Source organism: Mustela putorius, unplaced genomic scaffold (genome assembly GCF_011764305.1).
Source record: "Mustela putorius furo isolate JIRA1106 unplaced genomic scaffold, ASM1176430v1.1 tig00000551_pilon_pilon_pilon, whole genome shotgun sequence".
NCBI lineage: Eukaryota > Metazoa > Chordata > Mammalia > Carnivora > Mustelidae > Mustela > Mustela putorius.
In genome coordinates, this window is record NW_025421412.1 from 942,322 (window position 1) to 968,720 (window position 26,399).

The window sequence follows — 26,399 nt, forward strand, 5'->3', positions numbered from 1 at the left end:
GTGGGAGTCACTGAGGCCCCGGTCATCGCAGCACAGGGAGCCTCGGGGAAGGACCGGAGCAGCCGCACAGCCCTGCGCGTCGGAGGGGAGGAGGGGACGGCAGCCAGGCACGCTGCACCCCGAGACCAGAGAGAAGTCAGCCCGGCAGCACGGAATGTGTCCCGGGCTGGAGCCTGGCCGTCCTAGGTGGGGGAGCCAAGGGTTCCATTTAGACCGTACTATTGCCGGCCCCAAACAGCATGGTGTCTTAGGAAAAGCCCAGCACACCGAGCACCAAGAAGGCCTTGGAAGAGGAGACTTAGGGCCAGTGCAGCCTGCACATGATACGGAAGAGGACGGGGCCCTCCGCTCCCGCACAGAGCTCTGCCTGGGCCTGCTCTTCTAGGCTCTCTCCCCTCCTAGCCAGAATCTTCTATTTTTGCCAGGAAGAAACTTCCCAGATCAGGTGTGTCACAAAGCTACGCTTATGCTCCTTCCTCGGGTCTGTCCGGAGGTCCCAGCCACAGAGTCAGCCGGCAGCGTCCCCCTCCACATCATAGCGAATGCGGCAGGGGGCCTGGGGTCTCGGAGGGATGTGCCCTCACTGACAGACGTTGCCGGAAGGAGAGCCCCACTCCGCACTCTGAGCGGCCGGGCTCGCAGCTGGGCTGTCAGCGGGAATCGAGCTTCTCGGACGGTGGCGAGCGCAGTGGGGAGGAGACGGGACAGGCAGGCGGGGAGAGCTCACGAGAGCGGAGCCGGGGGCCCAGTGTGCGGGCGCGTCACACACGCTCTGACTGACACACGCCGCCAGGACCTGGGGGCCACACAAACTCCCCAGTAGGACAGAGCTTACAGGTTGACGTGCAGCCTCACCCATGCACCCGTCCATCAGGCTCGCCACCCCCTGGCCCGTCCGCCCGTCTCCCTGACCAGGTACCATCCACCCATGACGGGAGATGCTACCTTGCTTGAGGTCAGGGCAAGCACAAGGTGGCCCCAGACTTCCAGACTCCCCCAGCCGCTGTTCCCCGAGTCTGGTTCCTGGACCACCACCACCGGCATCACCTGAGACCTGATTCTCAGGCTCCACCGCACAGAAACGGGGGGAGGGGGTGGGGGGCAGATCCGTGACGGTTCCCTCCAGAAGGTTCAGAGGACCTGGCTAGAGGACCACGGTTCTGCAACAGGCACCTGTTAGTTGTTTTTTATGTTTTATTTTTTTACTTTTTAAAAAGATTTTATTGATTTATTTGACAGAGAGACAGCAAGAAAGACAGCACCAGCAGGGAGAGGCAGGCAGAGGGAGGGGGAGGGGGAGCAGGCCGAGCAGGGAGCCCGATGCGGGGCTCGGTCCCAGCACCCCGAGATCACGACCTGAGCCGAAGGCGGCGGCTTCACGGACAGAGCCCCCAGGCGCCCCCGCACATGTTCAAACCGACTATAGGTCCATCAGGGTCTCTCCCTCAAGTGCTTATAGCTTTTTCACCAATTACTGTGAATCTAAAGAGAAAACCAAAATTATGAAAACGCTGGAAAGGAGCCGCCACCCAGCACAGAAGCTTCCGCAAGCTGCTCATGGCCTTGAGGTTAAAGACCGGGCTGAAGAGCACATGCACTTCCAGTTCTCAAGGTCGGCAGGCGCAGCACCACCCGCCACATGGTGCCCCCCGCGCCCCTCACATAAAGACCAGCCCGGACCCCTCACGGCAGCCAGTCCTTCTGAAGGGGGGGCAAAGGAAGCAGCACGTCCAGACCCTCGGACGGAGAGCGGCGACTGTCCATGGGAGGAGCTGCGGAGGGAGACAGGCGCGAAGCCTTTGAAAGGTCCCTGAGCGCTGCCCATCAGCTCTGCCCTGGTCCTCAGGGCTCAGGCCCCTGCCCCGAGTCACAACACCAGCTTACAGACCTGCATCCTGCCATCTGCCACTAACTGCTGGTGACCTTGGAGGCACAATGCCTGTGACCTCTGAACAGCAGTTCTGCACTGATGGGGAGGGAGCTCCTGTCAGGAGGTGTGTGTGTTCTGGCCCAGGCTGGGGAGGAGGCTGACATCGACCTAGATTCCCGTCCCCACAAGGGAAGGTGTGCGTGCCCCACAGTCGGCGGTAGGACTGCGTCAATGGCGCGGGATACACAAAGCCTGCATGCGGCGGGGCGGGGGGGGGGCAGTGCGGGGGACACGTAGCTGGATGGAAGGACTTTGTGCCGAAGGAGCCGACGGTGTTAGTGGTTCCCGGGTGCACTGCTGTCCTCTCCTCCACTAAGCAATACTAGGGATTCGTAAAGCAGGTGCCTGTTGACTGGATTTGGAAGAGACTTGGTGGAATCTGCAACCACGGGAGCCCAGATGTGACAAAGGACACACATGTGGGACTCGCTGCTTAGCGCAAGGCTGCAGTCAACGTGGACGCCCAGCTCGCAGCAGATTCAGGGAGCAGCCTGTCCCTCCTGCTCTACAGGGAAGGCTTTTACAACTCACATGCACATGCGCCTCTCCCAGCCCGCTCGAGAAAAAACCTCCATCCCTAAAACCTAGGCAATGACATCACTCTTGGAGCTGTTCCTGCTCTGTCATTCCAACCCCAAAGCCTGAGCCGTGGGTGCTCCTGTGCGTCTGCGAGCCACCGTGCCCTTCACCCCACGACGCAGGCCATACCCCACAGCAAGCCAAACGCAACCGAGTTCCAGAAAAAGGGAGCAGTGTCTCTGGGAATATGAGGCCGATGGCACACGACGGGTTATTGTCTTTTGACCCATATACAATAAATCCAGTGGCTTTAATCACAAAAATCACCATTAAACACAGAATGTCTCCAAGGATCTTGGTTAGATAATCACACACAATGATGTTTAACCCTGGCTTTGCTCTCAAAACCCCGTGGGGTCTCCCACTTTCGGGAGAGAGAGAGGAGGGAGCCCACGCCTAAGCCAAGGGACAGAATCTAATCCCGCAGAAACGCATTATTTAGACAACGAGGTAATGAAATACGACATAACATATGGCAATTATCGGGCAAGAAACTGGCAACTTACTTTTAATGATAAACGGTTATTTCCTCTCCGTGTCAAGGAAAGCTGGGGACCGCGGACGCCCTCCTCCCGCCCTCGCGGCATGCAGACCCAGAGCAGGACCCTGCCCGCTCAGCGTTCTCTCAGCTCCAAAGGGATCCATTCAAACTGCTCCTCAAAGCTCAGTCTAGTTACCACAGAGAACGCAGGTCCGCTTAGGCTCCTCCCCCTTACCTACCCCCTGTTCAAGCGTCTGTCCTAGGTTTTAATTATATTTGGTGGAAAAAGCATCATCTGATTAACGCGCACTGTTCCTCCGGGACGCAGCGCGCACAGCCCCAGCCCCGCACCCGCTGCAGAGCCCCCGGCTCGGGGATCCTCGACGCCCCCAGGACGGACGCGACCGACGCGCGGGGGGTGGGGGGCGCGCGCTCGGCCACACCCGGCCCTGGGGCCCCGGACGCTCCGACCGCGGGCGCGACGAGCGAGGACGGTCCGCGGGGACCTGGCGCGCAGCCTGCGACCTGCGCCGCGGGGGAAGGGCGCGGAGGCGGCCATGCACCCCGGAGACGCTCCCGACACCGCACCCCGCTGTCAGGCCAGCGGCTCCTCCTACCAGCGCGCCTGCAAACCGCATTTAGCCTCCGCACCATCTCCGCCACCGCCATCTCCTCGCGCCGCAGCCAGAACCTCATCCTCCGGCGGAGCGCGGGGCCCTCCGCCGCCCGCGTCCCTCCGCCGCAGACGGAGCCTCAGGGGTGGGGTCGCGCGACGGGGAGGGGGCACGGCCGCGCCGCCTGCCCGGGATTGGCTCCCGAGCCCCGCCGAGGGGGCGCGCCCTGCGGCAGGGGGGCTGCGGGGCGGAAGCGGAAGCGGCGCGCCCGCCCCGCGAGTCCCCGCGGTCACCTGGGGGCCCTGCGCGCGCACGGCCGAGGTCACCTGAGCCCTGCGCGCGCACCCCCGCGGCCCCCCCCCGGGGCCCCCACAGTCCCAAGGGTGCTCCCCGCGCAGAGGCACAAGCCGCTCCCCGCCCCGGGTCTCTGCGCCCTGGCTGGGGAGGACGAGGAGCTGCGGGGCGCGAACGGAGGGCGAGGCGGCCACCGAGGTGGCGCCCGGCACGGCTCCCCGCACTGTACCTGCGGCCGCCCTGGGGCAGGTGCACAGCCCGCAGCAGCCGAGCGCGCGCTCTCCGCGCCTCCGCATGCCGCCCCGCCGTCCCCGCGCGCGGCGGTCCCGGTCCCCCGCGGCTGGCGGGGTGGACCGCGCGCTCCCCCAGCCGCGCCGCTGGCCTGGGGACGCCGGGGCGGGGAGAGGAGCGCGCCGCAGGCTCGCGGGGCCCCTCCGACCTCGCCGCGGTTGGCGCGAAGCCACCGGGTGCATTTTACACCTGAGCGCCTGGCAGGCAGAGGGGAGTCGCGGGGAGCGTGGCCGTGGCTGCCACCGCCGAGGGCGGGGGGGAGCAGGTGTGCGGGCGCCGCGCGCAGGGGCCTCTGCTCCCCGGGACCTGCCGTCCTTCTGTGGCTGGCGTTGCAGCGAGCAGGGCCTCGCGGATTCCGCGCCGCGTGTGGGAAATTCAGGCATGGGGCAGCGGAGGCTCTACCTGCAGCCTCCCTCCGCAGAAGGGCACCCAGCAGGGTCCCAGTGATGAGGGAGCAGGAGGCTGGCTGAGGACAAAGCAAAAGCTGGCGCCTTGCACCCCCTCTTCACCCGCTCCCCTCCATAAGTGTAGCATCCCTCAGGCAGCCCTGACTGCCATGAACAATAAGCAAATAGTTAACTTGCAGAGCTCACAATCCTGCTAGACAGGAGTCTCCCTTGGCTTACAAATGTCCTAAATCTCACTAACAAAGACGATTGATAGCAGGATTGTGACACCCCACCAAAAAGTCTCCCAAAGATCTTAATGTCAATGGCTGGTCTAAAGACAACATTGATCCAGCAGCAAGGGCAAGGCCTCCGGCAGGCCTGGGACATCCTGGCACCTTGTAGGCCCTCTTTAGCATATGAAACTCCACTGACACCTCCCTTCCCCTCACCTTCCCCCAACAGCAGGGTACAGAACCTGCCATCCCTCACAACCCGGGGCAGCAGCTCTTCCTGCCCACGGGTCCTGTCCCCATGCTTTAATAAACCACCATTTTGCACCAAAGATGTCTCAAGAATTCTTTCTTGGTCGTCGGCTCCGGACCTCAGCCCACCAAACCTCACCTAGGTTCTAGAACTTCATCACCAGGGTCAACAGACAAAGGTGACCAGATCTGTCCTCTGGGAAGTCATGGCCTGGGGGACAAGAAAGATCTGGAAACTAATTGCTGCGGCATGAAGTGAAGGCGGAGAGTGAGGGGAGCTGCCTTTCTTCTTTTTCCTTTGCTTTCCTTCCGCTTTCTTTTGTTTTGTTTTTAGCATCAAGCCACCTGCACACCAGCCCTTCCAGGGTTCAAGGAGAGCCGGGTGAACAGAGGGTTCCGGAGAGGCGGTGTCGCAGGGTGGACAGTGAGGCTCTCCTTGTCCAGGACACGCCCCCCCCACCTGCTGTGTCCACTCAGGCAGAGCTAAAGCCCTTCCCTCCCCAAGTGCAGTGGGCGGCGCCCAGCTTCCCGCTGTCCCAAAGGCAGCAACCGCCCCATGTGTCCTCAACACCCCACTTTGCCTTGGCCCCAACCGGCACCCCCACCTGCTCACCTGGATGGGAGCCCTGGCCAGGAAGTGCCCCAGGCACCTCCACCTCCTCCCTCGCCTGGTTCAACCCCTTTTGAGCACAGAAGTGTTCTCAGGCAGTGCTCAAACTTGAGAGGCAGGCGGAACCCCGAGGGTCTGTGGACCCCACATGGCTAGGCACGCCACCCAGCATTTCCCTCCAGACCCTCTGGCCTGCTCTCACTGACGCCCTCATGCTGGGACACCTCCACTCACACTCGGCTTCTTTCCTCAACCCTGCGTCTTCCACCCTGTACCCTGAAGTGCCTGTGGCTGGTGCCACCCCGGGACCGAGCCACTCACTCTGGCACTAAGCAGTGCCAGGGGCTGAGTCTGCTGCCCTCTGTGACAGGTGCCCCTTACAGGTCCATGTGGCCAGGCCCGGTGCCCAGATGTTGGCTCAAACACCAGGCCGGATGTCATTTTGAGGGCATTTTGTAGATGTAACATGTGACTGGATTTGGGAGAGACTTGGTGGAATCTGCAACCACGGGAGCCCAGCTGACTCTGAGTAAAGCAGACCATGCTCCCTGGTATGGGTGGGCCTCATCAAATCAGTTGAAGGCTTTAGGCGACCAAGACGACCACCCCTGAGGAAGAGGGGATTCTGTCCCCAGACTGCCGCCAGACTTGACCTGCAACGGGCTCTTCTCTGGGCCTACAGCCTGCTCCTGCCTTACGCATTTCCAGCTCACCAGCCCCACCGCCACGCGAGCCCACCGCCACACGAGCCCCCCGTCACTTAGAATAAATTCCTCCTTCTCCCTCCTCCGAACCTTCTCTCTCCTTAAATTAAGGCATAAATGGTGTTTTCTCTAAAAATCATTTCATATTTGCCTAAAGCATAGCGGCCAAAACGACACCACCCAACGATTCCTGAGTGTGTGGTGCGCTCCACGGACTCTCCTGACCTCCTCCGCTCACGTGGTCTCCACCAAGAGGCGGGCACGGCTCTTAGGCTGCTTTACAGACCACGGCCCAGAGAGGGTGCCTTGCCCAGGGTCACACAGCGGGTCCGTGGCAGAGGCGGGATCCGAACCCGGCTGCAGACAGAAACACGGGCCTAGACAAGTGTTTGCTTCAGGGAACATCGTCCCGCCGCACCTGGAATGCCGTCCCCAAAGTCCCCTACGGGAAATAAGGGACAGTTAGGTACACAGGGTCCCAAACCCAACGCTGCGGAAGAATCTTGGCCGGCAGGTCCCAAGGGTGCAGGCCAGCTTTCTATGGCTGTCTCACCCCTCCCAGAGAGGAAAAACAGGACATGGCTGTCCGCCCGCCCCAGGAGGCCCAACGGTGCCCAGGCAGGAAGGCGGATGTAATGTCACACCTGGACACCCAACACGTCCTCTTAGCAACCAGCACGGGAAGTTAGCCATGAAGGGAGGTGAGAGCCTGGGGAGCCTGAGGCCGTGCCGGTGCTCTGGGGGGCGGGGGAGACGCGCTGGGCCTCGGAACTAGCCCTTCCTCCTGCGGTGCCGTCCCCCTGCGGTGCCGTCCCCACGTCAAGGGGGCAGCGGGGAAAGGGGACTTGGGAAGAAGAAACCCACACCAGGTGCGTCCTGGAGCACGGAGGGAACGACTGACTGTTCCTGACCCGAGGGGGTTACTCTCTACCTCGGGCAGGCCACGAACAGGGGTGAGTCCCTCTGGCCTGGTGGTGAACAAGCTGGTGAATGAGGCCGGTCCAGGGGCAAACCCCCCTGTGGAAGTGACGTGAGGCCGCCTGACAAAGTCCAAGATACGGGCAGCCCCGGCTCCAGCCATGTGCTCTGGGACGTGCTCGGGACACCCGTGTTTGCAGCAGTGGGGCTTACGGTACTGGGGGGGCGAGGATGGGGCCCTAAGGGAAGGGGGGAGGGGAGGGGGCAGGGAGGGGTGGGGGGTGGGGGGAGCACAGGAGAGAAGAGGGGAGGAGGAGGGGGAGGGAGTGCCAGGGAGGGGAGGGGAAGGGGAGGGGGGGGGGGGGGGGGGGGGGAGGGCAGGAGGGGGCAGGGAGGGGGGGAGGGGGGGAGGGGGGCAGGGAGGGAGGGGGGGGAAGGAAGGGGGGAGGAGGGCGGATGCCAAGGAGGGGGGGGGGGGGGGGGGGGGGGGGGGGGGGGGGGGGGGGGGGGGGGGCAGGGGGGCAGGGGGGGGAGGGGGGATGGGGGAGGGGGGGAGGGGGGCGGGGGGCGGGGAGGGGAGGGGAGGGAGGCTGAAAGCCGTCGCCCGGCTGCGCAGCGAACGAAGACTAGCGGGTTCCGGGTCGCAGTCTGGAGCTCCAGCAGCAAGTCGCAGAGACACGAAATCTGACTCGGTCGTGCCGAATGCGAAACAGGCGCGGGCAGCAGCGGAGGCAGAGAGCGAGGCCCCAGGCCCTCCACCGGACGCTGCCGAAGCAGGGGCTCTCCTGGCACAAGCTGCCGACTCTCCTGGCATAGCTGGGCAGCAACAGGCTTCCCAGGGCTGGGGAGCTGGAGGAACCCCGTAGGGTCCCCTGGCCGGGGCAGCCCCGAGGGACCTCACGGATGGGTGGCTGCAGGACGGAGCCACCAGGGAGGAGGGACGGGGAGGGGACTGTATCCTCAGGATGGGGGACCGCCACTACCCACCACTCAGCCCCAGCCCCAGACACCTGGCCCGCCTCCACCACCTCGTTCCCAGCCCTCGGGGCCCCGCAGCCCCCCGCCAGCACCCGTGACCCCCCCTCCAGTGACCTTTCTTCGAACCCCAGGCCCAACACCGGACAGAAGGAGCAGGACGCCCCGGGGGGGCTGCGAGAGTGTGCCCCACCCCAGTGGTCAGACCACAGGAGAGGCCACCTCCCACCTCTCAGGATGGTTCTGACTGTGGAGACAAGAGATAACAGGTGTTGGCCAGAATGGCGAGAAAGGGGGGTCCTCGGCGCGGGTGGTGGGGGCGAGGCTGTGGCAGCCGTGGCGGACAGCAGTAGGGAAGGCCCCCAAAGCTTTAGGACGAAGCTAAAATGAAACTACAACATAGCCCAGCAATGTTCCTCTGCAAACACACCCAGGGAAAAGAAAAATCCTAACTTTAAGAGTTCCCTGGGCAGCGCACCAAGCCGTCCTGTCGGTCTCTGGCTCTAACAGTGTGTGGACAGAACAGATCCAGGGATGCCCCTTCCACGGGCCTCCGACCACCCTGCCACCTTCAGAGCCCCCTTCCCGTTGCCCTCAGCCTCTGGGACCGGCCAGCACCCGCCTGTGAGCTGCGGTCCGTATCGCCGACCACCCATGAGCTCCAGATGCATCCAGATTCTTCCCTGGGGTGGAGGCAGCCACCAGCCACCTGTTCCACATGCCCCTGCCTCTCTCTGGGCTCCTACTTCGACCACGATGCCTGGGCTCGGGAGGGCGTGGGCCCCTTCTGTGAGCTGGGCAAGGAGAAGCACGAGGGCTCCAAGCTTCCCTTGAAGGGGCTGCACCATCGTGATGGGAGAAGCCGTCCCAGGGCAGGTGGGGTCAAAGCCTGGAAGCCACAGACGCTACCTGGTTCTGGACGGAGCCTGAATGGGGCCCTGTGGGTCTGCGTGCCTGGGTCAGCCTGCACATACCCAGCTCTGGAACTTCCCGGATGAGGCAGTGAACCCTTCACCCTTCGGGAAGCCAGACGACCCCCTGACCCACCTCGCAGGCCGGCCGGCCCCCAGGCTGGGCTGGGCGATCGTCTCTTCGACAGGCTCATCCTCAAGCAGGACCAGGAGCCTCTGGAGCCGCCTTGGGGGCCACTCTGGCATCCCCTGGTGCCAGAGCCTGTCCCTGCAGATGCAAGGCTGCTTTTCCTCCCCCCCCCGGAGCCCTCTCCCAAGCCACGGACCACATGGGAACAATAAAGTTTTCTGCAGAAAAAGGGGTACCTGTACCCTGTGTTTCTAGCGGCACAACTCACAGTCATGGGGGCAACCGGGGCACCATGTGCACGGGGGCCACTACTCGGCCCCAGAAAGGACCCCCTGCCCTCGGCAGCAGCAGGGCAGACCCCAAGAGCCTGGCGCTAAGTGAAATGCGTCCGAGAGGGACAGATGCCGCACGAGGTCACCGCGCGTGGGATCTGGAAGCACGGGACCCGTGGACGCCAAGAGCAGCCGCTGGCTTCCAGGTGCCGGGCATGACGCCGCCCACGGGCCACACATGTTCCGTGAGCAGGTGAACGACCTCGGGGCCGCGCGTGCAGAAGTTGCTGGAGAAAAGCACACCTGTCACACCCGTGGGCACCGCCCAGGGGTACAGACGTCCTCACCACAAAACAACACAGAAGCACGTCAGACGTGCTCGCTAACCTCGCCGCGCTGATCATTCCAAAACACGCGCCCGGACCCAGTCACCCTGCTGCGCACCCTGTTGCACACCCCACGCCCCGAGGCCGCGTGTCTGCGGAGAGACGGTGAGATGGGGCAGCCATGCCAAAGGACTCAGGAGCCCCCACTGCCCAGGTCTGGGGAAGACGGGTGTACGCAGCTGAGCAGGCACGGGGGCTGCAGGGGAAGGGGCCGGCAGGAGGGCGGCACGGCGCGGGCCTGGCCGACCAGGACGTGTGGGCCCCCCGGGCAGTGCAGACCGAACCCGAGACGGCCGGGCAGGTCAGAGCACACGAGCGTGCGGGCGTGTGTGTGTGCCGCGTGTGTCCCGGAGGGCGGGCCTGCGGTGGGGCAGGGGGAGGGGTGGAGGCTGTGAGTGTCCGGGCAGGCCCCAGCCCAGCGGAAAAGCCGCCGCAGCTGCCTTAGTGACCAAACACGGCAGACGAGCTGGGGATCGGGATGACGTGTCACCAAGGCCCTCGGCCCTGTCCACGGGGGGACCAGGGAGCCGGAGCCAGAAGGGAGGGTGTCCCACAGAGGAGACGGGGTGGCGGGGCTCGGGAGCGAGGCCTGCAGGAAGGCCCGGCTCTGAAACGCCACCGTCTGGCCGGCGAAGAGCCCAGGTCCGGGCGGACGAGGGCTGGACGCGGCCGTGGGGTCATCGGGCGAACCCATCATGAGCTGCGAGAGGAGACATGAAAGTCGGCGCGTCGGCGTCAGCCGCACAGCAGCAAGGCTGGGACACGCTTTGTGTAACGCACCGGGGGACGGTCACCCACGGCCCCGTGGCCCATCAGCCGCCAGCCGACAGGGACAAGGTCCTGTGACCCAGCAGTGACCTTCCGGAAGGACCCTAGCTGGAAGCTTGTGGAGGCCCGGTGGTGCTGCTGGGGAGGGCGGACGCGGGAGGGGTCCCCGTGGAGCCTTCCTGAGGGAGGGGTGACCCCTGACCCCTGACTCTGGGGCTAGAGAACAGGAGGGGTCACAGGTCCCACTGCAGACGTGCAGGCCGAGGGCAGGGGTGGGCCAGACTACTGGCGGGCCGGGCCGCTGGCTTCCTTGGGGTCCCTGTGTCCGGAGTATCCCCAGACTCGGGCCCTGCCCTGCCGCCCCAGCTGCGCATCTGGGGCCAATGGGGGGGCGTCGGCCTGTGCGCGGCTTTCGGTGCCTGACCAGCCCCCAGGTCGGCGGATTCCCCAGGGAAACAGGCTCCCTGCGGCTTATTCCCCTCAGCACTGCGGGCCGGGGGGCCACAAGCCACACAGATTCTTCCCGTCCCAGAGGCTGGACGTCCGGGTAAGAGCGCCCGCATGGTCAGGCTGTGGGACGAGCCGCAGGGTCCTGTTCAGGGCCTTCCCGCTGGGTCCTCCCAGGGGACAGGCAGGCGAGGGCGCGCTCTGGGATGTCCTTTCTGAGGGTTCCACCCCAGGACCGCCCCACCTCCCTGAGACCCGACCCCAAACGCCGTCTCCCGGGGGCTTAGGGTGCGGCACGTGGGCTCTGGGGACACGGCGTTCAGAGCCCAGATGTCTATGTGTGTCTTCTTCCCACGACAACGGCACAGTCGCACAAAGTTTCTTCCTTCCTTTGAGTTACAACTTTCTGCCCTGTTTTCTGACCAACATCTAGCAGACTAGATCATCAGAAGCACCGTCCTGCGTGTCCCTTGCGGTCCCGTGGGTCCACGAGGAGGGCAGGGGTGGCTCCGGCTCCTGGAGGAACCCCGGGTGGGGATGCCGGGAAAATCCAGGCCCCATGAGGGGAAGGAGAAGGAGGCAGAGAGGACCGTGTGCAGAAGAGCCGGGGCTTTGTTACTGTGACCCAAGCCTCAGGGGCTCCTCGGGGGCCCCCCGGACCTGCTACCACAGCCTGGACATGGCAGCAAGCCTGTGACTCAGAGTGCAGAGAGTACAGTGACCTGTGGACGCGTCACCCCGCGGGGACACAGGGACTTGGGAGATGTGACCAGCGGGGGATCTCAAGGCAGGAACACTGGGATTTCTGGCTGGGCCTGCGTAGCCCAGGGGCCTCACAGCAGCAGGGCTCAGAGGCAGGGGGAGGACGCGGGGCTTCTCCCGGAGCCTCCAGACGGAACCCGCCCTGCCCACACTTCGGCTCTGAGCTCCGGGAGTGGAGGGCACAAGAGTGGTCAGTGTGGGCGTCCGAGCCACCCTGTGCGGTCATTTGTTACGGCGGCAGCGGGACGGTGGTGACGCGTCGCACACTGTCCTCCAGGAGCCGTGGCCGCCATCCCACCCCTGGGGAGAGAAGCCACCCCACCGGTGAGGCCCTGAGGCCCCCAAACCCGGCGGGGTCAGCAGGAAGAGCCCACGTCTGTGCCCACGAGCGTGGTGCTGTCCTGAGACACACACGCTACCACGTAAACCGCTCCCCCACCACGGAGACATTTGCGATCGCTCGGAAAACCGAGGGAGCAAGCCGGTCCCCTCCTAGTCGGTCGGACTGAATCTCACAGCCCGTCGAGGGGCGTCAGGCACTCAGCCGGCACGGGCCGCTGTGCGCTTTCTAGACGCTGGCATCCCTCCTGCCGAGGGCCTCTGCCTGCCAGGGCCGTGACGCCTCCACTCTCGCGGTGAGAAAGTGGCCGGACGCGCTGAGCGCACGGACACAGCCGGGGATGTCTCTAACAGCTGTGACCGAGCAAACAAGGCTGGCTTCCTTCGCGTCATTTCCTCCTGTTGTTCCGCGAGCCTCCCAAGCCCGGCGGGACGGCCGCCTCCTCAGGGGGAGCAGGGGCCGGGCTGTCCTCAGGGAGGTGCAGCCGGGGAAGCTGCGCTCCTGCTGGCGCCACTTGCTTTTGGGAACAAAGGGCGCTCTGACCTCAGACACCAGGACACAGGCGTGCCCAGCTTCCAGCACATCCCTCTGGTTCCTTCCAGAAGAACTGAAGGAAGCAGAAGCGATGTTTAATTTCATAAACTTCTCCCAGTGCCCTTGTGCCCTAATCCCTCCAGGTAGGAATGCTGCGGTCCTTTATCTGGGATGAGACCCGTGGCACGCAAGAGAAGCTTGTCACCGACTGCACAGGGCCGAGGGGGTCTCCCCACTCCTGCCATGTCCCCGTCCTCCCCCGAGGGGCCTTCCTGCCCCACCAGACGGCTGGGGCCACTGCACCCTCGTGCGCTAGCCTTCCCAGAAGCGTCGCACTTACAGCTCAGGGCCTGTCCACACCTGCACGTGGCAGAGTCCGGAAGCTCGTCGCCGTGACCTGCAGGGGCCCTGCGAGCCCGGGGAGCAGACGTGTGCCTTCCGGCTGTGCGAGCTGTGAGCGGCTCACGCTGGAGGCGGCAGGCGGGCTGTGCCCTGGTGTAGGGGGCGTGGCTGGCAGGAGCAGGAAAGGGGGGGCCACCGGTAGGGAAGGTGAGCAAGGAGAGGGTCCAGCCACGGAACGATCAGGTTAGTCAGTGCCTGTGTCAGCTCGCAAGACTCTGCTCCCATCATCCAGACCAAACTCACGGGGGCCACTGTGCAGACATTATGGGTGTGGCTGACCAACACCTGCAACCAGGCAGCTCAGAGGAAAGCAGATCACGCACCCTCCATGATGTGGTGGGCCACGTCTAATCAGTCAAATGCCCCAAGAGCAAAAAACAGGTTTCCTGAGGACAGGGAATCCTGCCTCAAGACTGCAACATAAAAACAGGGCAGGAAATAAAGGTGGGTATCAATACCATTCTTTCTCTTAAAAAAGAAAAAGTTTAAATTCAATTCAGTAACATATTTTGTGTCCTCAGGTTCGGAGGTAGAGGTCAGGCACTCATCAGCTGCTCATCACATCCGTGCCCTCCTTCACGCCCGTCCCCAGCTACCCCGTCCCCGGCCCGTTCCCTCCAGCAACCCTAAGTTTGTTCCCTAGAGTGAAGAGTCTCTTACGGTCTGTCTCCCTCTGTAGTTTTGTCTTGTTTTATGTTTTCCTCCCTTCCCTATGATCTCCGTCTTGTTTCGTAAACTCCACACATGACTGAAATCATATGATCATTGTCTTTCTCTGATGGACGTATTGCACTAAGCATGATACGCTCTAGTTCCATCCACGTCATTGCAAACGGCGAGATTTCATTTCTTTTGATGGCTGCATAGTATTCCATTGTGTATATGAACCACGTCTTCTTGATCCATTCATCTGTGGATGGACATCTAGGTTCTCTCCATAGTTTGGCTGTTGTGGACATTGCTGCTGTGAACATTCAGGTGCATGTGCCCCTTCGGATCACTGCATTTGTTATCTTTAGGGTAAATACCCAGTAGTGCGATCGCTGGGTCATAGGGTAGCTCTATTTTCAGTTTTTTGAGGAACCTCCAGAGTGGCTGTACCAGCTTGCATTCCCACCAACAGTGCAGGAGGTTCCCCTTTCTCCGCATCCTCGCCAGCATCTGTCATTTCCTGACTTGTTGATTTTAGCCATTCTGACTGGTGTGAGGTGGCATCTCATTGTGGTTTTGATTTGTATTTCCCTGATGCCGAGTGATATGGAGCACTTTTTCATGTGTCTGTTGGCCATCTGGATGTCTTCTCTGCAGAAATGTCTGTTCATGTCGTCTGCCCATTTCTTGATTGGATTATTTGTTCTTTGGGTGTTGAGTTTGATAAGTTCTTTACAGATTTTGGATACTAGTCCTTTATCCGATATGTCGTTTGCAAATATCTTCTCCCATTCTGTTGGTTGTCTGTTGGTTTTGTTGACTGTTTCCTTTGCTGTGCAGAAGCTTTTGATCTTGATGAAGTCCCAATAGTTCATTTTTGCCCTTGCTTCCCTTGCCTTTGGCAATGTGTCTAGGAAGAAGTGGCTGCGGCTGAGGTCGAAGAGGTTGCCGGCCTGTGTTCTCCTCAAGGATGATTCCTGTCTCATGTTGGGGTCCTTCATCCATTTTCAGTCTATCTTTGTGTGTGGTGTAAGGAAATGATCCAATTTCATTTTTCTGCATGTGGCTGTCCAATTTTCCCAGCACCATTTGTTGAAGAGACTGTCTTTTTTCCATTGGACATTCCTTCCTGCTTTGTCGAAGATTAGTTGACCATAGAGCTGAGGGTCCATTTCTGGGCTCTCTATTCTGTTCCATTGATCTGTGTGTCTGTTTTTGTGCCAGTACCATGCTGTCTTGATGATGACAGCTTTGTAATAGAGCTTGAAGTCCGGAATTGTGATGCTGCCAACTTTGGCTTTCTTTTTCAGCATTCCTCTGGCTATTTGGGGTCTTTTCTTGTTCCATATGAATTTTGGGCTTATTTGTACCAGCTCTGTGAAAAATGTGGATGGTATTTAATAAGGATGGCGTCGAACGTGTAGACTGCTCTGGGCGGTGGAAGCACGTTCATAGTGTTTATTCTCGCAGTCCGTGAGCCGGGACGTTTCCCTCTCTGTGTCTTCCTCACCAACACCTTTTCTTCTTTCGTTTGAATGTTTTAATCAGCTTTATTGAGGTATAATCACAACACAAAGAACTGCACGTTTGAATACGTCCCTCTCGGCGCGCTGCCCCTCGGTGGCGGTCACGGGGTCACGGGGTCACGGACGCATCGTGGCTTCCAGGGAGCATCCTGTCCCCTTTGTGCAGTAGGAACAGTGCCCGGGACCGGCTACCTCACAGGCTTGGAGGCTGTCACGGAGGGTGGGGCTGTCCAGCCGGCCTCTAGAACTCTCCTCGGGCTCACCAGCCGTGCCCTCCACTCCTACCACCTGCTTTCCTGATGGACCCGTTGGCTGCGTCTCCACCGGGAGTGCCAGGCCATGGCTCTGTGCCTGTCGGCTTGCTGCTCTCCGCCCGAGGCCCTTCAGGGTCTCCTCCGTGGCCACAAACGGCAGGATTTCCCCCTGTTCTGGGGTTGGACGTCTCAGGGAGGCAGGGAGAGCTTGACCCCCGGCATGACGGGGTGCTGGGCCGTCTCCAGGGTTGAAGAAAAGGCTGGCTCTTCGAGGACCCCCTTCCCTCTCTGGGAGGTGTCCGCTGGGGACCCCAGGAACAGCAAGGGACAAGGGCCCCGCACCCGGCTCTAAAGGAGCCGGCAGGGACAGGATCTGGCCACGAGGGCTGGGCGAGCTGGGGCACTGCCTTCCGTGGCCGGGGGCTGAGGCCTGGGAAGCAGGTGTGGAGGGTAGGACATGGCCCCTGCCGTGGGCTCTGCAGGGCTCACAGGTGATGGGGCGAATGCAGAAAAGCTGACTTCAGTGGGGGCCTCACTTACCCTTAGAATCACCAGGTGACGGCACGGACATGGCCAAACAGGGCACCGTTTGGAGCCAGAGCACGTCAGGGAAAGTCACCCGAAGCCGCTGTCCCGCGGCTGATGTGTGTTTCCGGCCTGCTCTCCCTGCTCTGCCGGACCCTGGGTCCCACGTGCGGGCCTGACACCTGGGCCAGGGATCACGTCTGTACTCGGCGGCTGGGCTCGGCCGGGCGTGCGCCCAGACGGCACCAGTCTCCCTCCAGGGGCCACGGCAGGTGAGATCTGATTTCAAGCTTTATTTATGGCTCTGCCGAGGTGAAGCCCTGCCCCCGTGGGGTTGATGGCTGCATGCGTGTCTGTTAGTGGCCACCTTCTCTGAGGGACGCAGACACCGATGGCTGAAAGTTCTGTAGCTTCCAATATCCGATGCCCAACCCCCACCATGTTTCTATAGGGGATCGGAGCTGGGAAGTGTCGCTTCCAGGGTTCACGGAAGCGCATCAGTAAGAGCCGACTGCAAGCAGGGCCGGCAGCAGACGGACGTCCCGTGCGCCCCAGCGGGGAGGGGTGCTCCATGCAGCCAGCCCGGACCGTCGGTTAAAACAGAACCTAACCCCCAAGCGGGCGTGCAGAAGTCATCACCTCGCTGCTCTCACGCCGAGCACCCCGTGCGCTCTGGCCGGCGGGGCGGACATTACTGGAGAGGAAACCAGTAACAATAGAGCCGTGATGGGAATGATAACGTGGCCCCCAGGGACGCACAGCCGGGTGTCGCCCCAGCACTGACGCAGATTACGGCTCATGTCCCTGCCCCGGGTGACTTCTGTCCAAAACAGTAAACACTGGAACACACCGATTTGTAATTAGGAAGTCGGTTTATTACTTTGTTTAGAAAATTATTAGTAACAACTTTACGTTTGAGTTAATCTTATATTTTCAGATCCTTTCCCTCAAATGTGTCCCCAGTCGACAAAATGCCAAAAAAGGTCAGCGAGGTGGTTTAGGTTCTGCAGGTCTGGAGCCCCCGAGAACCAGGAGCTGGCGGGCTGGGGACCCCCTCCTTCCTCCCTTTAAGGGACGTGGTTAGCAGGGAATGCCCTGGACACGCGCCTGCATCATCGCGGACATCCCCAGAAAGCAACCGGGGCGGGCTGTGCGTCGAGTGCCCACCGCCGCCAGCAGGGGTGCCCGCCCCCGGCGCAGGGGACGTGCCGTGCGTCCCAGCTCACTCCACACTGTGGCTCTGACTGAGGTTCCAAACGGACAAGGACATGAAGCGCATGGCGGCCCAGCCGTCACTGTGGTGGGTCTGTTGTCTTCTGCCTTCCTTCCCGTAGCGCCGAATCTTTAAACACACGTGATTCAATTTTAGAAATGCCACTTACTCAAGCCTTGACTCACTACTTTCCAAGGTTCAACACCAAGGTCGCCAAAATTGAGTTAACTACCTTGACATCTACTCAAGCTCTCGGATCTGGACCCAAACTCTGTAGCAAATATTAATTTTTAGGCGGTCAAGTTTAGAGCTAGCGATTCTCTGCTCTTTCCACTTCGGAAATGAGCCTACACCATGGCGAGACCCTCCCGATGCAGCCCTGTGTCTCTGCTGCTGATGTGTGGGAATAGGGCTGTGGGTCGTGATCGCTTTGGACAACTGTAGACTCACACGCAGTTATGGGGAATAATCCAGACCCATCCCGTGTGCCCCTCCCCCACGGCGGATACAAATCCCGGAGGTGCCACAGCCCCGATGCCGACACAGACAGACTCGCCGGAACCTCCCATCCCACGTGCGCCTGAGTCCCTACAAGGTCGCGGCCGCCCCCTTCCCGCTCCATCCCCGCCAAGACCCTGGCCACCACTCATCTGTTCTCTGCTTCCGTAATTCTGTCGTTTCATGAATGTTCTAGCCATGGAGCCACGCCGACAGACACACCTCGCTCGCTTCACCGTGCTCCGCAGATGCTGCCTCTTCACAAACGGAGGGTTTGCGGAGACTCCGCATGGAGCGCCGACCGGCCCCACTTTTCCAACGGGACGTGCTCCCTTCGCGTCCATGTCGCGTCCCGGGGATTCTCGCAACCATTCAAACTTTTCATAGTATTTGTTACCGTGATCGGTGATCAGGGATTACAATTGCTCAAAAGCCCAGATGATGGTTAGCGCCTTTTAGCAGTAAAATATTTTTAACTTAAGGTACGTACATTTTTTAGAGATAATGCTGTTGGGACGCCCGGTAGACCGCAGTGTGGTGCAAACATGACTTTCATACGCACTAGAAACGGACCCGAGCGTCTCCGCGGCGAGCCGGTGCGGGACGTGGGGTCCGGCTCCCCTCCCGTAGCCCACTCCCCGAGGGATGATCGGGCTGATGACGTTTCCTGGTGAAGACAGACCGTGGGGGTTTCAGCCCTTCACCTGCTGAAGGACATTCAGGGTCTTCCCAGGTTTGGGCAACTACAAACAAAACCAACATAAACATTCACAGGCATGAATCTGCCTAAAAGTTTCATTTCTTGGGCTAAATGCTCAGGAGTTCAGTTGCTGCGCCGCAGGACGGCAGCTGTTGTAACAGATGCGGGCAAGCGCTCTGCTGAGTGTCTGTTCTGGCTGCGCCCCTGCCTCTCAGTGTCGCCCCTGCATGGGGCGCCGTTCTGGAAGGTGCACAGTGGTGTCTCCTGCAGTTCTGTCTGCGCGTCTGAAAGGCTAACGGCCTTAACCCTCTTCCCCGGGGCTTGCTGACGTCCGGATCTGCCCCCAGCACCTGCTCAGGTCCGACGCCTTTTGCCGGCTGGACTGCCTGTTGGCGGGTGAGCTTGACCCCCAGTCCTTCATGGGATGGGTACCCTGAAGATCGCGTCCCACAGGCTGAGGCCCATCTGCCCAGCCTCTGAGCAGCGCCCTTTGCAGAGCATAAGTTTCTAATTTTGACCAAGTCTAATTTACCAATTTCTCCTTTGGTGGGTCATGTTTTTGGCACTGGGTCTAAGAACTCTGTGTATTCCTAACTCACAAATATTGTCTACTGTATTTTTTTTTCAAAAGGGTAACAGTTGGACTTTGTTTAAATCTGTAATCTGTTTTGAGTCCATCTTTATGTAACGGATGAAAGTCGGGGGTCTTGGTTTTTGCCTCTGCATCTCCAATTGCTCCGGCTCAGTCTGTGGAAAAGATCTTCCCTGCACAGGCTGATTTCCCACCTTTGCCGGACACCAGTGGGTCCCTCTGGTGCTGGTCTGCTTCTGACTTTCCTGCTGTGCTCTAGGGTCAGCCCGTCTGCCAGGAAGCGCCCCGCAGCCCCAGCACACGTAGCAAACGTCTTTTTAGCAAGTGCACTGCTCCTCCTTCTGTCTTCCTTCTCAAGACTGTTGTCAGAATTTTATTTTATTTTTTTAAAGATTCTATTTATTTGACAGAGACACAGGGAGAGAAAGAACACAGCAGGAGGAGCAGGGGAGGGAGAAGCAGGCTCCTCGCCGAGCAGGGAGCCCAATGTGGGGCTCGATCCCAGGACCCCGGGATCCTGACCTGAGCTGGAGGCAGACGCTCAGTGACTGAGCCACTCAGGCGCCCCATGTTGTAAGACTTTTAGTTCCTCTGACTTTCCATACAAATTTTAGGATCACCTTGTCTATGTCCATAGAAGCGTTTCTGGGATTTTACCGGGAATGCAGTGAATCGGAGCAGTGAGAGCAGACGTGCTTCGCCCCGTCTTAGACCCAAGAACATGACAGTCTCCTCCACCATGGTCGTGAGCACCTGCGGGAGCGGCCTGCACCCGTGCACCGCTGATACTGGCTGTGCTTCAGTGTTTCATTTTCTTGAGTAATTCTAAACAATATTGTATTTTTACTTTTGGTGTCCGTGTGCCCGTTGCTACGCACAGACGCACAACCGACTTCTGAGCGCCTGTCTTCCGTCCTGCAGCCTCGGTCCACGCTCTCGTATAGCTCCAGCGTATCTCTGGAGAGCCCCCAGGATTTTATGATCAGGTGATCGTGTCGTCTGTGAACAGACGACTGGGTCCTCCTTGTCGATCTCCACGACCTGTGTGTGCTTCTCCTGCCCGAGGCAGCTGAGGACAAGCAGACAGTGCTCACCTGGCCCTGTCCCGCTCTGTTGGCCGTAGGGGTTCTCTGTCGGCACCGTTAACATGTAAGCAAGTCCCCCCGTATTCCTACTCTTCTGAACGAGTGCTGAATGTTGTCAAATACTCTTTCTATACCGATTGAAAGGATGGTGTGATTTTTCTTCCTTCGTCCATTGATGTGGTGGGTTCCATAATAAATCTTGAAATACTGAACGAGCCCTGCTTTCCTACCAGAGACCCTCCTTGGTCACCATGAGCTGACTTCTACTTGCTAATATTTTGTTACGAACTTCCATGTCCGTATTCATGAGCAGTATTGGTTTCTCTTCCGTCTTTGTCTGGCATCCGTAGGACATTAGCCTCATAAGAAACTGGGAAATGCTCTGTGCACTTCTTTGATGCGTGTCAGAATCCTTGAGTGAAACCGCTCAGGTCTGAAGACTTCTTTGTGGGGGTTTTGAGGCCACGAACTCTGTTCTTACTCGCCATTAGGCTATCACATCGTCTACTTCCTACGGAGCGAGACATGCTAGTTGTGCTTTTCAAGAAGTGTTTCTTTGCCTTCAGTTTTCAGAAGTTCAGCCATGAGAGGTCTTGGTGTGATTTGGGGGATTCATTGTCACTGGGGTTCGACAACTTCTCAGACGTTCGTGTTTGTGTCTTTGGCCAAACTGGGGTAGTTTTCAGTCTTGTCTCCCTCTCATGACTCCAGGGGCGTGAATGTCAGATCTTTGCTTACAACCCCACTTGTCCCGAGGCTCTGGTCATTTGTTTTTTGAGTCGGTTGTCCTCCGTCGTCCAGACTGGGCGAGCTCTGTTTTATCCTCACGTTTGCTGGTTCTCGGGCTGTGGAGTCCATTGGTTGGTGGTTTTAAGTTCAGTTTTCTTATTTCCCACTTCAAGAACTCCCTTCCCGGGTCGCCCGGACGGCTCCGTCAGTTGAGTGTCCGACTCCTGATTTAGGCCCTGGTCATGGTCTCGGGGTCGTGGGATCGGGTCCTGCATGGGGCTCTGGGCTCAGTGAGGAGCCTGCCAGACAGCATTTCCCTCTCCCTCCGCCCCTCCCCACTCAGGCACGAACACGCCTGCACTCTCTCTGCCTCTAAAAGGAGAACAGTGACCTAGTGCAGTGACATAAGCTTCTGCCTTCAAAGACTAGAAGCAGAAGAGCAACTTAAAACTAAAGTAAATAGACGGAAGGAAACTGTAGAAGCAGAGGCCGAAGAACTAGAAAACAGGCAGGGAGGGAAGAGCCACAAAACCGACGACCTCTAGCCAGGCTAGTCGAAAGGACGGGTGTCTCGGATGTCTAGTGACGCTCACAAACAATGTCACGGCCACGTCCCCCCGAGAGTGAAGGTACCCACTGGCCAGGCTGCAGGGCCCAGAGACAGAACGCGCTCCACCAGCCCCCACGAATTTCCCGGCCCCGTAGCTGCCTGGGCAGCCGCCACGCAGGGGTCTGCCGGGAGGGGGCTCCTGAGTGGGGTGGTCTCCTGTGGGCTTTGCTCCTGGTCTTGAGAACAGCTTGGCTTCCACGCTGCTTACACCAGCTGGTGCCCCAAGTCCTGCTTTTCTGCACAGCACACACCTTTGCACACAGCCCTCAGCTCAGCCCCCTGGTCACCAGCGCGGTGCCGTCGGCGCTCACCCCTCCTCGGCCTCACTCCCACTCCCCCACCGGGCCTCAGCACCGCCACAACCAGCGCGGGCCATCACACCCATCTTCCCGGAGGCCGCTTCTCATGCAAAGTGATTTCCAGCTACCCACAGGGATGCCTCACACGGACCCCGGGGTCATCCGTGCAGACCAGCCCACAGGCAGCTGCGTCCTCAGGGGCCAGGCCAGATCGGGTCCTCACGGGCCTGGCAGGCCGGGGCTGCACCCAACACTGAGGTCTCGGTGGCGCTGAGGGGAGAGGGAGGCGATTCGGGCCTGTGCCCTGGGGCCAGCGTGAAGCAGATGGGCCTCGGGCTCTCACACCGTTCCCCGGGGGCACACGGAGGCGCTGAGGTGTTGGGAGGGCTCCCCAGAGCCTTCGGAGGCAGCAGGGGCCGTGGCCGGGGCAGAACACCGGGCCCAGGCAGCATGGGAAATAGGCGGCGCCCCACCACGCAGAGGGGCACGTCTCCGTGGAAGGGAGCGGGTCGGTGTGAAACGAGGCTCCTCCGTGCCGCCGCGGTCTTCCTGCTCTGATCTGTACGCACCCGAACCGTGTGGGGCCTCGAGCAGGCGTGGGAGTGCTCGCTGGCTGCACTGTGCCAACACCTGAGGCCGACGCGGGCCCTGAAGCAGATGGAACGCGCCCCGAAGGAGCGAGGACCACGGGCTCCTCCCTGCGTCCGCTCTCGGGGCCGCCTCATGCGCCAGAGCCGGGGAAAGAACCAGATGTGCCCAGGCAGACGCAGCTTGAGCCTGCAAGGTCGCCCTGTTCGTGGACAACCCCGTCCTCTCCGATGAGTCCCCGCTCCTCCCCACGCAGTGTCTGGGGGAGGGGAAGGGGGTCCCTGCCACTCCCGAGGGCTCTGTGCCCAGCGCTGGTGCTCAGTAGCTGGCATGGCCCAAGCGTCTCCCGGGCCCTGCTGGGGAAGGCTGGCCCCCCTCGGTCCCCTCACCCGCCCCCCCCGTGGCATCCCACCAGGACGCCCCTCAGAGGCCTGTGGAAACTTGGAGAAGGTGCACTCGGGCTCTCACAGCTAGGCCCTTCCCGGAGCCTGTGTGGCACACGGGGCTGGTGAGGACGCTCTGCCCCAACCCATTCGCTCCCCAGCCCCCTTCCCCCGACCCCACCTGATGGCTGCCGCGTGCGTCCTCCTGCCCCTCCATGCCTGCCCGGCGTGCCCTCCCGCTCCCTGGGGCTCTGCTGTGGACGGCAGCCTCGAGAAGCAGAAGACCCGCCCTCCGGCGCTCATGCTCGCCCCACAAAAGCACTGTCCACCCCTCACATTCTCCGCGGATAGGTCTCCCGAGCAAGCCTGCATGGGGTTCTGCACACCTGAGCGTAGGTTTACGCAGACCCGGGCCGGCACCTGCTCCGTGTGCGGGGACCCGTGTGTGAGGAACGCGTGCCCAGCGGAGGGGGACGACAGCCACAGCCTCTCACCCAGGCCGACTCTGACCCCTAGGGGACAGTCTGGGCTGTCACAAGCAGGGGTGCCCCCAGCTTCTGCTGGGCAGAACCAGGGACGCAGCCAACACCCCTCTGGCACAGACCGTCCCCACAGAAACCCACCGTCCACCCAGGGCCCATCGGGCTGAGGGACGGGCCCCGGGGCTGGAAGCCGAGGGGCACAGAGGGGGGCCAGGGACCTGGACCCACGACATGTGGGGCACTCCTGCAGCTCACACTGGAAAGACAAACGCTCTGACTGCCAGCCGGGCAGGAGGGCTGAGCGCGCGTTCCTGTGAAGAAGTGTGAGATGGCGGACACACACACGGAGCTTCTCGGCGTCCTCTGCTGTCCAGGAGCCGCAAACCCAAACCACAGCCGGACACCACGTCACACCCACCAGGACAGTGAAGAAAAGGAAAAGATGACAGACGGACAGAAGCAGGTGCTGGGCGGGATGTGGAGACACTGGGAAGGGAAGGTGTTGTGCCGTGCGGACGACAGTGTGGCAGCCTCCCGACCGTGAAGCCAGAGTCCCCAGTCCCCCAGCGCCTCCTGCCCGGGCGCACACCCACGAGCAGTGAGGACACGTCTGCACGGAAACTCCTGTGTGAGCGTTCGTGGCGGCGGGACTCCCAATGGCCCCACGTGGGAATAACCCAACACCCAAAGCCGACTATCAGGTGAGACACCATCGGTCCACGCGGCAGGATGGGGTTCGGCCCCGGGAAGGGACGGGGCCCCGGACACAGGTTACACTAGGACCATCTATGAAGACACCACGCTCCTGAGAGAAGCAAGACACACAGGCCTCACACCCTGTGTGGGAGCGTTTCCACACACGCCCAGAGACGGTAAACGCACACGACCAAGTGCAGAGCTGCGGTGTGGGGCAGGGACAGGGGAGAGCTGCTCCTGCGGCGGCGTCTTCTGGGTTACGGGGTGTCCTCACGTTCACGGGACCACAGCCAACTCTGCCAACAGCCTGACAACCACGCGCCGGACATTTTAAAGGGGTGAGAGTAACCTACGACCCAGCAATCGCACTACTGGGCATTTATCCCAAAGGTACAAACGTAGTGATCCGAAGGGGCACGTGCACCCGAATGTTCACAGCAGCAATGTCCACAATAGCCAAACTATGGAGAGAACCTATGTCCACCCACAGATGAATGGATAAAGAAGACGTGGTTCATATACACAATGGAATACTATGCAGCCATCGAAAGAAATCTTGCCGTTTGCAGTGATGTGGATGGAACTAGAGCGTATCATGCTGAGCGAAATAAGTCCATCAGAGAAAGACAGTTCTCAGATGATCTCCCTGATATGAGGAAGTAGAGAAACAAGACAGAGGATCACAGGGAAGAGAAGAAAACACAAAACAAGACGAAACCAGAGAGGGAGACAGACCATAAGAGACTCTTCACCCTAGGGAACAAGCTTAGGGCCGCTGGAGGGGAGGGGGTGGGGGGGGTAGCTCGGGCTGGGCAGTGAGGGGGGCGCGGGATACAGTGAGCGCTGGGTGTTATGTAAGACTGATGGGTCACTGACCTCTACCTTGGAAACTAGTAATACACTGTATGTTAATTAATTGAATTTAAATTAAATAAAATACAGTTTTAAAAAAATTTTTAAGAAGATTTTATTTATTTATCCCAGAGAGACACAGCGAGAGAGGGCACACAAGCAGGGGAACAGGAGAGAGAAGCAGGCTCCCCGCTGAGCAGGGAGCCCCATGTGGGCCTCGATCCCAGGACCTGAGACCATGACCTGAACCAAAAGCAGATGCTTAATGACTGAGCCACCCAGGCGCCCCCAAATTAAATTAAATTTAAAAATATAAAGGGGGTGAAAGTCTATGGTCTGTGAATTATGCTGAAATGAAGCTGTTAGTAAAAAGTGAAGGACAGACGAGGTAGTCTCCCCACTCACGGACACGCACACAGTCCCAGTCACGCAAAGTCACACGCACACTCACACAGACACGGCCTCTTCTGGGCGACGCTGAGCTGTCACACAGACCACTTCCTCTGCTTTCTCTGTGTGTCCAGAAGCTGGCCCGGCTGCACGGGACGAGGCTGTGCTCCCCGAGGTGCCCCCGCTACGGGACGGGGGGCCAGCAGGCGGGTCTCACCTGCGGGAATCCCTTAGCTGAAGCCGCGAGCCCTGGGCTCCCCAGCGAGCCTGCACCCCTCGCCGGGCTGCACCCCCACAGTCCCTGGCGCCTGCCCAGACCGACCCCGTCTCCTGCACATGTGCCCTCTGAACGCCTTCACTGCTCCGACGCCACACAAGATCCCCACGTGGAAGGCGTGCGCCGGCACCACCTGCCGATGAGCCGGGGAGGGGCAGGGGCAGCCTTGCCCACCAGGCTGCGGGGAAGGAGGGACCCTCGAGCCGTCCCCACGGGGCGCAGGCCGTGTCAGGAATGGTAACAATCGGGGGAGCTGCAGCTGAGCCCAGAAACTCGCTGGTTGTGCTTGACGCAGGACCCAAGAGCGGGCTCACAAGTGCCGTCCGCGGGCTCAGCCCCAGCACCAGCCCTGCCGCGCCGGGCCTCGTCCCCGGGTCACACGCCAGCCTCCACGACGGACGTCCACATACCCGGAGGGCCATGCGTCTGCAGGTCCGAGCCGGACATCCTACTCACGCTACCGCCAAAACCACACGGCGAAGAGGCCTTTAAACACCGGACGGCGCACAAGCAAGTGCTGTCCGGTCGATCACGGAACGAGCGAGCTCGGAGCCTACGCGGAGGTCCGCCCCTCCTGCCTTGCCTGCACTCCTTCCCGGGACCCCGGGCCTCTCCAGTGTGCACGAGGTCCCCGCTCAGTCACGGGCCTGCCATTGCGCCACACACAGAGGCTTCAGCGCCCTCCAAGGCACAGCCGGCCCAGCCCGCAGGTTCCGGGGCGACTCCACGTCCTGCTGCGGGAAACGGGCAGGCGCAGGGGTTTGTGTGGATGCGAACTTCGGCTCTTTGGGGAAACAGCCAGGAGCACGACGGCAGGGTCCCGTGGTGAG

The 26,399-nt window shown here is 60.8% G+C and overlaps 2 protein-coding genes across 11 annotated transcripts in view; one reads left to right on the forward strand and one right to left on the reverse strand.

Annotated features, from left to right (window-relative positions):
- MCF2L (MCF.2 cell line derived transforming sequence like) overlaps positions 1 to 26,399 on the reverse strand; it is a 128,520-nt gene that overhangs the window by 87,234 nt on the left and 14,887 nt on the right. For 3 of the 7 annotated variants that reach the window (XM_045081273.1, XM_045081271.1, XM_045081270.1), the window contains exon 1: positions 3,642 to 3,751. The exons of 1 other annotated variant lie outside the window; for it this stretch is intronic. The gene's annotated coding sequence lies outside the window, so the exon portion shown is untranslated. Of the gene's footprint in view, positions 1 to 3,641; positions 3,754 to 26,399 lie in introns of those variants that run through there. 3 more of the 7 variants (XM_045081269.1, XM_045081268.1, XM_045081272.1) reach the window with 2 other exon arrangements.
- LOC106005220 lies at positions 7,006 to 9,539 on the forward strand. Of its 4 annotated transcripts, XM_013053039.2 has the most exons (5): positions 7,006 to 7,075; positions 7,315 to 7,506; positions 7,909 to 8,154; positions 8,402 to 8,536; positions 8,866 to 9,539. In XM_013053039.2, the coding sequence occupies exons 2-5, from the start codon at positions 7,454 to 7,456 to the stop codon at positions 9,263 to 9,265; spliced, it is 834 nt and encodes a 277-aa protein (XP_012908493.1). In that variant the 5' UTR covers positions 7,006 to 7,075; positions 7,315 to 7,453; the 3' UTR covers positions 9,266 to 9,539. The 4 variants fall into 4 exon arrangements, 3 of the variants coding, with proteins under 3 accessions (XP_012908493.1, XP_012908494.1, XP_044937214.1); XM_013053040.2 differs by lacking the exon at positions 7,006 to 7,075 and having other exon boundaries at positions 7,082 to 7,506; XM_045081279.1 differs by lacking the exons at positions 7,006 to 7,075; positions 7,909 to 8,154 and having other exon boundaries at positions 7,082 to 7,506.